Genomic DNA, 12,226 nt, shown 5'->3' with positions numbered 1-12,226 from the left:
ATTTAGAAAACATCACTTAAATTTTGCGCAAATCTGTAATGGAAACGTGGCTTTCTGTACAGGAAGTAATTTGCAAGCACAATTTATATTTTTAAAGCTTAATATGAAACAAAACTTGACAATTACTGATTTCCACACTTTGAGTGGAATTGAACACGTAAAAGTTTGTAACTTTCTTGTGACGGATGAATACTTCATTGTAATCAAAGACTAAGGGGCTTTTAACAAATCAATGTTAATCCCCCAACTCTAAGACATCAAATATTTTGTCCAAAACAAACCAACCCGAAAAGGATATAAACAAAACTAAATGATAAGAATTATACTCCTATTTTCACATTAGTAAAACTGTGGAAACCATCTAATATTAAACCAAAAGAAACAGAACAAAACAAAAAAAGAGTCTTCTTTTTCTAATTAACCACTTTAATGACATCATATACAACATTTATAATGACTGAATTCACTTGATTTCTTTAGATTGTGTTAATTATCTTACATTTGAAAAGTGCTAGTTGATAAATGTCAAGGAAATACCTGAGTGCCAAACAATTTCTGAAAGCAAAAAGAAATTTATTCTGATTTCTCCTCAGTAGTAGTCCATCGGTCACCAAAAAACAAATGGCTTAAAATGGATGAATTTCTTTCACAAGAATGACTGTCTCCAAGCACAACTGTAACAAACAAAGCAACATCTAGACTACTCGCACACTTTGTCACTGGTGTGGTCCGAACGGCTGCTTATACGGATGTGGTTCAATGTTCAGTGTAATTGGAAAAAGTCACAAAAATAATCGACCTTATTGATGAAACACAAGCAGAACACGTTCGTGCACAAGTCATTGATTTCAAACACAAAACCACTTTCTTCATTTCCCTACGAGGCTCAATGTCTGACAACATCTTGCATAAGGTGCCCAGAGATATAAAAATATTTGCCAGTACTTAATAACTTACTGAGATCTTTTTTAATTCTTTAATCCTCTAATTAAACTCCCCCATTTAATTGCGAATTAAGATATTTACAAAAGCAAGATTTATACATCCATTCATGCTGAATTTTCGTTCGCCCAAAAGAATAAACTAAGCTTCATTTTGTCTTTCTGGAAAACAGAATCATTTCAAGTGTCATGTTTTTAAGCTCCTGTAACTCCTCCGTTCCCTTACAATTCCACTGCAATGTTGTAAAATCACTGACAATGAGCTTATAAAGAATGCCTTTACATAGGACAACACCGGAGTGATTTCAAGTGAACAACAGACAATAAAAGCATGTTTGAGTAGTTGAGTTTCTGCTGTTAACCGCAGTTATGATAGAAGTCAATTAACAGACATGATAGACATGTCTCATTTACATGTAAATACTGGCGTGGAGGAGGATTGCTTTTGGTTTAGGATGCTGTATCTGTCTATGTCCACCCACGAATAAATAAATAACGATGAAATGACACTATAAAAGCAAAGGTGCTCTTGATGTGATTTGCATACATCTATAATAGCATACTTGAAACTTGTTAAAAAATATTCACAACTGATTTATATTTACTCTATTCAGTGCAAGAAAATACATTACATGTAAGGCATGACACCGAAATAAGAGACCCAAAATAATTGGCAGTATGTGCATGTTTGTTAACAATTGACTTCACATAAAATCATAAAAACTATAGTGGTCTTCGGCAATGATGCGTGTCAAACATACTGATAAACTATAAAAGCGAATGTTATAGATGTGATAAAAATTGAAGTACATCATTTTAGGTACTACAAAAGAAGTTAGTTGCGCAAACGAACATCATGACAGGCTTTAAAATGATAACAGGTAAAACTCATTTACTGAGGAGTGCACCAAACACACCGAGCGTCTTTTGCCCGTGATGATGCTCTGACCAGCCCAAAAAGAAATGAAAGTTCACTGAAAATGACAATTCTGTCAGTGTTCACTCAATGAACACAAAAGTACGAGTCATGCTCTTTTCCACAATGGAAGAATAGAGAAAAAACGATTCACACTTCTGCACATGCCGGGGCCATTCGTGAGAACCAATGACACCATCGCTGATGACATCAGAAAACGGCAAAACGTGCTGACACAACTGATGTTTGCTGCTACTGTAAGTATATTTTACGGTGCATGGTGAATGCATGACAGAATTCTCATTCACGGGTGAACCAATATATTGAACATGATTTGCTTGCAGCATTGAAGCAAGCTGGGTATAAAAATAGACATTTGGGACCCTGAATGAGTGATTTTCATTTGCAGAAGTAGAGAGGTGTGAGAATTTCAGATCTTTTACATATATTTAGATGATGAAACACCAAGACGGGCTTGCGCGTAGCCGTAGAGTTGAAGGTTGGATGGTGTTACATTAGGGTTTCTTTGTGATGCCGAATGATGTGTTGGTTCTTTTCCGATGGTCGCCTGAAACCCTTTTTGCAATAGTCACAGCGGTGGGGATAGTCTTTAGTGTGGATGGATATGACGTGGCGTTTGAACCCCGAAGCGTCCGTAGTGTTGTACTCGCAGTACTGGCACTGGTAGACCTTGCGGCCGCTATGCGTCTTCATGTGCTTTTTGAGTTCGTTCTGCTGCCTGAAGCCGCGCTTGCAACGCTTGCATTTAAACGGCAAGTCCTTGGTGTGAACGGACAGGATGTGGCGGCTGAGCGTGAAAGGGTCCGATATCTTAAAATCGCAGTGCCGGCACTGATGGACTTTATTCCCCTTGTGCGTTTCGGCGTGTTTTTTCAGTTCCGAGGGTCTGTGGAAGCCCTTCTCGCACACGTCGCACTTGTGCGGGAAGTCTTTAGTGTGCACCGAGATGACGTGACGCTTCAGGTCACTGGAATTGGTGCTCTTGTGGTCGCAGTGCGGGCACTGGTGAGTCTTGTGGCCCTGAAAGATCTCCGTGTGCCTCTGGAGCTCTTTGTCATCGGCGAAGGCCTGCGGGCAGTGTCCGCACTTGAAGGGAAGGTCCGTGCCGTGTTTGCTCTTTATGTGAGTCTTTAAGTTGGACTGATCCGCGCAACGGAAGTCGCAGTGCTGGCAGTGGTAGGGCTTCTCGCCCGTGTGCGTCCTCATGTGCTTCTTGAGCTCTGACGGGTGGCGGAAGCCCTTGGCACACTCCACGCAGACGTGTGCAAAGTTCTTGCTGTGCACGGCCAGCAAATGACGGTTCAGGAGACCCTGTTCGGCCGTCTCGTACTCGCAATACTTACAGTTGTGCAGCTTGGGCTCCTTGTCGCGCAGTATGAGTTTGTTGGAGCTCAGAGGGCTGGCTTCGTGATAGCGGCGTGTGTACTCCGTGTACTCGGGGATCTTCTCGTTCTTAATGATGAGCTTGTGGCTCTCCAGATGGTTGTGAAAACTCACCTTTTTGTTGGTGGTGAAGTCGCAGTCGGTGCACTGGTACTTCTTCTTGAACATGTGGTCTGGGTGGTTCTTCATGTGGCGTTTCAGGAATCCTCGTGTCTTGAACTTCTTTCCGCAGATGTGGCAGGGGTAGACGGTCAGGGGCTGTCCATCGGGACCGATGATCACAGCTATAATGAAGATAAAGAACCTGATGAAAAAATCAATGTTAAACTTCCGTGACATGATGTCAAAAAAAGAACGTTACAGCAGATAGGTGTCAGGCCTGCATGTGAGTTTCCAATATTTGCTTAAAGAGTAAGTAGCATGAGATCATGAAAATCACATTTCATGCAGTGTGTAATGTTGCCGTGTTTGAAAGTAAGCTGTCTGCCAAGTTGTAAATCCGAAGGTGAATGAATAACAAAGTTATTGGCTTGTAAAAATGGGAGTTGACTCTGAATCATGCAAACAAGACATGAGCTAGTCCGAGTCTCTAACCGCCGCGTATCTACGTCACTACACATAGTCCCCGCCTACGTTTTGCTGGGACTGCCGCGAAAACTTCACTAGTCTCCTCCCCCAAAACACTGTCGCTCGTTCGTGATGCGTGTGTATCATGTCTAGAACCTGTGTTCTACATTGTGAAACTAAGTCCGTCTTATTTCAACTACCAAAGGAAGAACTTCTGAGGGAACAATGGTTACAATTCATTTTTCAAACGATACCAAAGAAGTATAACCCCAGGGTTTTACTGTGCGCGCGTCATTTCACCGAAGATTGCTTCAATAATCTTGGCGCGTTCACTGCAGGATATGTGAAACGACTATCCTTGAAAGAGGGGGCAATACCAACCTTATTTGGACCTGTTAGCTCCACCGAATCACAACCTGTAAGTGTGCCTATTTATTTTTGTCTTAACTTCAAGAAATATTTGTGTACCTTATGTCTGTGTTTAGCTAATGCATATAACGCTATCATTAGCATGTACCGTTATTTCTGGGGAATTACAGTTTGTTTATCTTGCTATTAACTCGGCTAATTTAATTGTTCAATCTATTAACTCTCAAAGTATTTATTTCAAAAACTGAGTCAAGTACTTATCTGTATTGTAACAACATCTGAAGATACGAACTCCGTACACTGTATGCCGTGTCAACTAGTCCAAGACACATGATGAACGCATTTGACCAATCACAACACACTACACCATCTGACCAATCACATGACACTAGGCTAGCGGATAGGAGGGGACTAGACGGATGAATCGCGGAACGAATCATTTGCGAGTCAGACAAGAAGTATGGTAAGAATAACTGCCTATTATTACAACATAATAGTGTTTTTACACCTTGTATGTACATAAACTTGTTGTTGGACACTCCATAAACCAAAGTAGGACCTTAAAAATCATATGCTACTTACTCTTTAATGAAACACCAAAATGTGCAACTCTCTCATCATTTTCGTAAGCCAAAACCGTTCATATTTTGAGCTTATTTAGCTAAACTAAACCAAAACAAGAGCTATGGCGACTCATCCACAACCTGCAAATCTCACTTGTTCTTGCTTTTCCCATCACAATACACGACGACTTGTCAGAAGAAATCTTTGAAGATCTCAAAGTGTCATATTTGAATTTATCGTTGCCGTTTTTGCTTTCTTCTTATGATCTAGAATCATTCTTCCGATCATCTCCACATTGAACAATGAAGTTATGAAACGTAGAATATGTTGATGACCTAAACAAACGTTTGTGTGTCCTACCCGTCTGGCACTGGCGTGATTCTCCTCTCCTCTTCTTCTTGAACTTCTGCTTGAGAGCTCGACTGGTGCTGATGTTGTCAGTGATCTGCAGGTAAGGAGTGCCAGCTCCGTTCTTACTCTCTAGACTGCTGCCTGTAAGAAAACCATCGCTGGTGAGCTGCTGGCTCTATAACTGCATGGCAGAAAGTTTATTATAAACATTGCTCCGTGTTTAAAAGAACAATTCACCCAAACATGGAAATCCTACTATCTTCTCTTTCACCTGAAATAAAGCACACGGGTTGTGCAGGTTCATTTTTACCGAGCTTGACTGTCCATGATCATTGCATAATTACTAAGGAAATAATCAGCATTTTTTTGTATTATGGAGGGACAGTCATACGTCATAGACTAGATGATTTTCACTGCTGGGTGAACTTATACTTTAAAGGCGGGATATCATGCTATGTCATGCATTCTGACTTCTTTACACTGTTGAACGTGCCGGCTTAACATGGTCAACTTGTTAAAAACGAGTTAGACGTATGACGTAGTATTTCTGTGCTTGATACACTCCCCCAGCACTGTGCTTGATACACTCCTTTTTATAAGTCTGGATGGGATCCTATGCATTTTATTGGGCAATTCTCCGGAAAAGCACGCCCACGGCAAGGCGAAAAAAAATAGCCCGCCCACGCGCCAACCGACGAGCTATAGGAAGACGCGCTTATCAAGATTGGCTGCGCTGCGGGCCTGCAGCTGCAGCTCTTTCGATAGTGAGAGAAGTTGAGGTGTGTTTGTTTGCTCACGGCACTTCAGTGATGGATGTTATATAAACGGTGGATATAACGCTGGATTTGGAGATGGTTTGAAACTAATAGATGGAGCGGTCCCAGTGCTAAAATATGCCAGACATGAACTGCACGAGGTAAGTCAAACTAAGTCATATGTCTGTGTTTTGTTGGCAATCGGCACGTACGTGCATAATGTACAAAACACGAAGGATGATGTATTGTGTGCTCGTGCTGTAATCCCCTGTAAACCCCTGCCCACTCGTCTTTTTCCAGAAATAATCGAACAGCTGTATCTCTTTTATAAATTTCATCAAACTAAATACTCTTCGAAAATACGAAGTATGCAATACTACTGTATAGGCACTCATGATCAATATGAGATTGGCTGCGTGTGTTATCCCATCTTTAAAGTAACTTCAGCTCTAGTAATGTAAAGTGAAGGACCATAAGCAGCTGCCCAGGTAGCAGGGACGAAGCTCTTGTTGACTGGTGTGTCCTCCAGCTGCGATTCCTGGATGGCAGCTGCCTCATCCTCCCCAACGATCACCTCCATATACACCTGATCGGTCATCTCAGAACAGTCTACACAAAAACAACACGCACACACTTGAGACCTGCCGCAGTGCAGACACATATATGCAAAAAAAAGAGAAACAGAACTCACTGATATCGTCCTCTCCCTGACTGGTGTCCTTCACAGCCATGTAGACCATCTTCTCTCTGGGAAGCCTGCCTGAGCCCACCGACTCCAACACTGCATGCCCGTTGGGGAAATCACTCTCTGCTACCACCTCTGTGCTGCCTACACCACGATTCAAACACAATTATGGTTTGGAGAGAAACAAACACTGGTATAGTTTTCATCCTGAAAAGGCTCCACATACGCAGTCACAGCTGGGCTTGCACATTCTGACCAAAAATCATAACTGCAAGTCTGAGTTTAACAGCAAATTTGATTACTTGGGGTTCAGCAAATGTCAAACATGAGGAAAAGAAGCAGTGATTGGCATAGCAAAGACCACTGAAAACATTCCTCTGTATGGTTTCTCTTACCTATTTCCACATCTTCATCTCCATCAGCCTTAAAGATATACACTTTAATGACCTCGGAACTAAACTCATCCTCCTTCGACCCGTCATCATCGTGGCTCATATCCGTGCTGATCTTTAAAGGCGTGTCCCCAATGTCTAGCTTCTCCCCAACTTCATCCACTGCAAAACAAGTCAAACGTCAGTGTACACGTACCGAAGTTTTTCACCACTTCCAGATGAAATTCACTAAAGCCGTCACAGATTTTTGAATGGAAATCACACCGGACATGGTTCAAAGAACCGGTTTTCATATTCCAAACCTACTGAGGTGTTCTGCTGATGTCCACTCACAGGAAATCATGAGATAGTCCTCTGAAGTGCTCTTCACGTCCTCTTCATCATCCGCCTTAATAGCGACATCAGATTGCATGGTGTCGTGCGAATGGATCACCGTCTCCACGTCCGCCACCATGACCTCTGCAGACACGAGGTCGTGATCCAGAGAGCTATCTTCATTCGGTGAAATAAGTTCAGCCACAAACACCTGATCAGGAGCCGTCTCCTCGATCAGATCAGTGGTCAGCTCGTGATGATCGGCCGTGCTGCCCAGTGCCTCTTCGATGGCAACCTCTTCCCCCAGAATAGACTCAGACATGATGACTTCCTCGGTGACTATGACGTCCTCGTGGCAGATGTCAGGCCCTTCCACCACCTCGGCCTCCAGGTCAGTCTCCAGCATGATACCTTCATCCGTCACCACGTCTGAGACCAGCACGGCCTCCGGCACTGACACCACGATGTGCTCACCGTCAACGTGGGCCATGCCCCCCATCCCAGCAACTATAAACACAACCAAACAGACAAGTGTACGGGATAAACCTTTGAAAAAAATTAACCGGACAAGATATCTGACAGCTGTTTCTTACCGAAATCTGCCATTATCATTGTATGGGGCATCTTGAGATCTTTGTGAAGCTCCAGGATCCCTCCACCTTGATCCATTATCTGCGATTTTTCCACAATTCTGTATGTATATTATGAACAGGCACAAGAAATCAAGTTCACAAACACTTCAGGCTATTATGCTAAATTATATTATTCAAAATATAATTTGTACCTTCACATTTGACGACAGTTCATTTCACGTGTGCGTGTGCCAAACATTACATGAATCTGTGAATCTGGCATCTGGGTAGAACGTTTCTAAAACAAACAAACAAAAAATACATGTTTGTGTTCATTCAGTGTTTCCAATACCATTACCTTAGGGGGGCACCCCGCCCCTCCAATGGCACCTCCCGCCCCCTTGAAGGTCAAGTTAATTTTTTATTTTGTATAGTGCCAGATCACAAGAGAAGTAATTTAATGTTACCTTTCCTATATAAAATGTCTATACCTTGTTCTCGTATTAAACAAACTAAATAGCATTATGTTATTTATCTTATTTACATGACAGCATGTCAGTTCTGTTTCTACATGGTCGCGGCTTTACAATCCTCTGCTCTCCGTAAAGAGTTCCGCCCCGATGCGCGCACACATTAGTATTTACTATAGTAAATTGTAGTATATTACAGCTGTAGAATATTATGGTAATTATCACACTCTATTAACATATACTACAGTATTCTGTATTATATAGCTATAGTAAATTCATACACTTTAATAAATATTAAAGTATACTACAGAATTTATAAAGTAAAAAAACGGTACTGTATCTAGGAAATTTACTATACAGTTTGCTATAATAAATATTACACTCCTGTATTTTTTTAATGTGACATTGAGTAGTGTCAAAGAAGCTAGCTACTTTTTTAAAGTAACTTGTAGTGTAGCTAACTACTTTTTCAGATGGGTAACTACGATCTAACTTAAGTACTTTTATTCGTGAGTAGCTTGTACCTTATCTAACTACAATTTCAAAGTAGCTTCCACAACAGTGTATATATATATAATATACCTTATTTGTTGTGTATTATATTATGTATAGACTGTGTGTATTATAATGTATAGACCAACCAATAAGACAAACAAAAAAACAGAGAATCTATAAAACTAGTGCCCGGGTTCACAGGCAAAAGACTAGTCCCAGATTAAAATGTTTTAAAAAAGTTTGAGGAACATAACTTGCCCTGACATATCTTAAAATATGTCTGTGCCATTCTTTTGTGCACACCAGTAATATATTTTTTCAAGGCGTTTTTTTTTATAAAACCAACTTAAATATTCTAATTAAATCAATACATAGTCCTGGCTTAAACTAAGCCTTGTCTGTGAAACGGGCCTAAAACTCAATGAAACTCTATGATCTACATCAGTGGTTCTCAAACTTTTTCATCGTAAGGCCCCCTTTGTGTAGGGTGCATCACGTTGTGCCCCCCCCAAATAAGTACTTATAATCTTATACTTGAACCAAAAACATATTCAGTTTTACAATGCTGAAACATCAATTCTCTTGGTTGGTGGTCTTCTTTTTCTGATGTTTGATTGCATAAAATGTATGATAAATTTCTATATTTCATAAAATGCCACAAAATCTGTGGCCCCCTGGATCCATCTTGGGGCCCCCTCAAGGGGCCAAGGCCCCCAGTTTGAGAACCACTGATCTACGTGACACCAACATATTTTTTTTAAAGGAGATTCTCATGGAATTCAGAAGCAGCACAAAAATTTGACTTTTTTTATTAAAACATATTCCTTAATTTACATCAACTTTTTAAATTACAAACTATTTCAGGTTGTAATGCACACAAATTCCCGGACTTTTTTGTGATGTTTTATTAAGACCGAGTAATCTTTGGTAAATGTGTAAACCTTGCACAGGCACAAAACTGAGCGCCAAAATGCAACAAAGTGGGGTGCCTGTCCCGCTATAAACCCCAAACCTACATGCAACAATAAAAATCTATAAGGACCATTCTAAGATGACAATATGACATTTAAAAAATATTTGACATCAGGTATATGAAGGGAATGACATGAGGGGTGAGTAAATTATGAGAGAAATGTTGGTGCTTGAAGGCTATATGGAACTTCTGCTAGCATCCTTTTGTTATATAACATGTAATTAAATCTATTTGGAAACAGTAATTAAGATTACCAATAAAATGGTTTGTGATAATGACAAATAAATAATTTTTGACAGCAAATATGGTTGATATCATAAGCCTTCTGATACGAGTATAGCAACATTTGAAGGGATTTCCAAAAAGTTTCGAAGACGTAACGTTACAAGCGCTCCTTACGATGAAAAATTGACGTAAATTAGCTTTTTAAACAGTGTGTGAGATTACTGTCAGTTCTTGACTCTATACGGAACTCTACCCAAAAGGCTCTGCGGAACAGCAGTAACGATGATCACCACTAGCTTTTCAATGTGTTTATTTTCAAGCACCGATACTTATTAACGAAACCTACTATGATAAAAAATAAGACTCATGCATATTAATTAGTTTACGTGCCTAGACGCCGTAATGCTGAGAACACGCATAGCCATGACGCTAACTCATTAATATGTATGAGCCGTGCCTTCACTCTAGTAGGATTCATAATTGCGCATTCCACTTCATGCGTGAGAGAATAATATCAAAACAAATCTTACTACTGCCGCTTTAACTTGGCAAACTTAAGAGACTGCGCAAAACACAACACTACATTTTGCAACATTCCAGTAAATTTAAGTTTATATTCAGGTTAATGCTTGTGCAGATGCAGTCGCGTTACTGCGCCATATTGTCATCCGCCATTTTACTACATGCTAAACGGCTAATAGCATTAGCTAGTCAATATGTCATCGCATAAACGGGTAAAACGCACTCCTAGGTTACAACAAAAGTGCGCAACACCATCTCATTTGCAATGTTTATAATGTATGTGGTCATCTAATGCATTTTCTGTGCGATTCGAGCACGCGGTGAGGAGAAGTTTAACGTGAATATCCGCTAGCAGGAGCGCGTGCTGGGCGCTTCCTCGCGCTTGAAGACAACACAAGGCTGCGTCGGGCCCGCGCAGGCCGACTGGGCCGACAGCGATCGTTTTATACACATGCCGCACAAATCCAAGACGTTTTACCTATTCCGCGACAGCCTTCCAGCCGTTGATACCTTTCTGTTCCCCTGGAACGTGTCGCAATTTATTATTGTTGATTTTCCAACGGTAGCACTACTGCGGCCTGTACATGCAGAATTCCCGAGTACTGTTTTCTAGGCCTGAACCAATCACGCTGCTCGTTTCGAGGTCTCAGCCAATCAGACTTTTCGTGTCAAGATATGAGCCAATCAGAATACTGAGTGACAAGAGTGGAGAGAGGGGGTAGAGCAAACGCCCGGCACACTTGACGTTACGTTATGTCAAACACAAGCCACTGCGCGGAATGCAGTTAGTTACACTTCATTTCAGACGTAATTTATGAGCAATACGATTATATAATCGGCACGTGAAAACATGCACATGTAAAATAAAATGTGGATAAACTCGTGACTGAGCGGAGTAATGTTGTCATCAGTGAAAACTGCTGAAATAATCATTTCATTTGCATAACACTGTTATAGGGTGTTTATCAGGTGCTCTTGCAGTCTGACCTAGAGAAGAATATTTTTCAACTTTGAAAATTGAGTAGAAAACATATCATTTTTGCTGTTGACCTTAAAAGGTTATTTCACCCAAAAAATGAAGATTCTTTCATCACTTACTCACCCCTAACGTCATTTCAAACCTTTAGGACTTAGAAAAACTTTAGAACCAAACCCCACTAATTCCCACTGTATGAACACAAAATAACGGAGACATTTCTTAAAATATTTTTCGTGTTCCACGGAAGAAAGCGTCATATACACGTTTTTAAAAACATGACGGGTCAACAATGTATGACATAACTTTGGGTTTTTGGCAAAGCCCCTCAATTTTGCCAGATTCATGTCACTCCGTAAAACCTAGTCAGATCTTGAATATGCCAAAAAGAAACACATACCCTCTCATGAAACGAACTATACAAGATCAAAAATATTGACATGTTACCTGTCCAAAACCGTTTCCCCCTCCAATGTCACTGCCCTGCAAAGAAAGCTAAAATAAACACAAATGACTCTTCAATGACGTTTATTGCTGAAACTGATTATTAGCGTTCGTGATTTTTTGAGGCAATCCACTTCTCACTGCATACTCGGATATATTTACTGGCTTGCTTAGTGCATTTTCTTACACCTGGACAATACAGGCAGGCATCCATATTCATATTCAAAATTCTACATAGAGAGAAAGTGTAAAAACATCAATTCAAAGCACTTTAAGTTCGAGAAACAGTG

General features: G+C 40.6%; 1 protein-coding gene across 1 annotated transcript; it reads right to left on the bottom strand.

The window, feature by feature from the left end:
* Positions 1-397: 397 nt before the first annotated feature.
* On the bottom strand, positions 398-11,257 carry znf711 (zinc finger protein 711). The gene is made up of 9 exons (XM_057328770.1): positions 10,995-11,257; positions 8,044-8,129; positions 7,853-7,950; positions 7,278-7,766; positions 6,948-7,106; positions 6,559-6,696; positions 6,339-6,476; positions 5,122-5,253; positions 398-3,545 (listed from the first exon to the last, which is right to left on the bottom strand). The coding sequence occupies exons 3-9, from the start codon at positions 7,926-7,928 to the stop codon at positions 2,368-2,370; spliced, it is 2,310 nt and encodes a 769-aa protein (XP_057184753.1). The 5' UTR covers positions 7,929-7,950; positions 8,044-8,129; positions 10,995-11,257; the 3' UTR covers positions 398-2,367.
* Positions 11,258-12,226: the final 969 nt, after the last annotated feature.

This window comes from Triplophysa rosa, unplaced genomic scaffold (assembly GCF_024868665.1).
Source record: "Triplophysa rosa unplaced genomic scaffold, Trosa_1v2 scaffold7_ERROPOS2016172, whole genome shotgun sequence".
Taxonomy (NCBI): Eukaryota; Metazoa; Chordata; class Actinopteri; order Cypriniformes; family Nemacheilidae; genus Triplophysa; species Triplophysa rosa.
This window is presented reverse-complemented; position numbering and strand designations above follow the sequence as displayed.

Coding starts and splice junctions, on each gene's coding strand:
- znf711 (XM_057328770.1), bottom strand. CDS start 7,928: ATGGATCAAGGTGGAGGGATCCTGGAGCTTCACAAAGATCTCAAGATG. Junction 7,107..7,277: donor GGACTATCTCATGATTTCCT/GTGAGTGGACAT, acceptor CTTGTTTTGCAG/TGGATGAAGTTGGGGAGAAG. Junction 6,697..6,947: donor AGATGAAGATGTGGAAATAG/GTAAGAGAAACC, acceptor ATCGTGGTGTAG/GCAGCACAGAGGTGGTAGCA.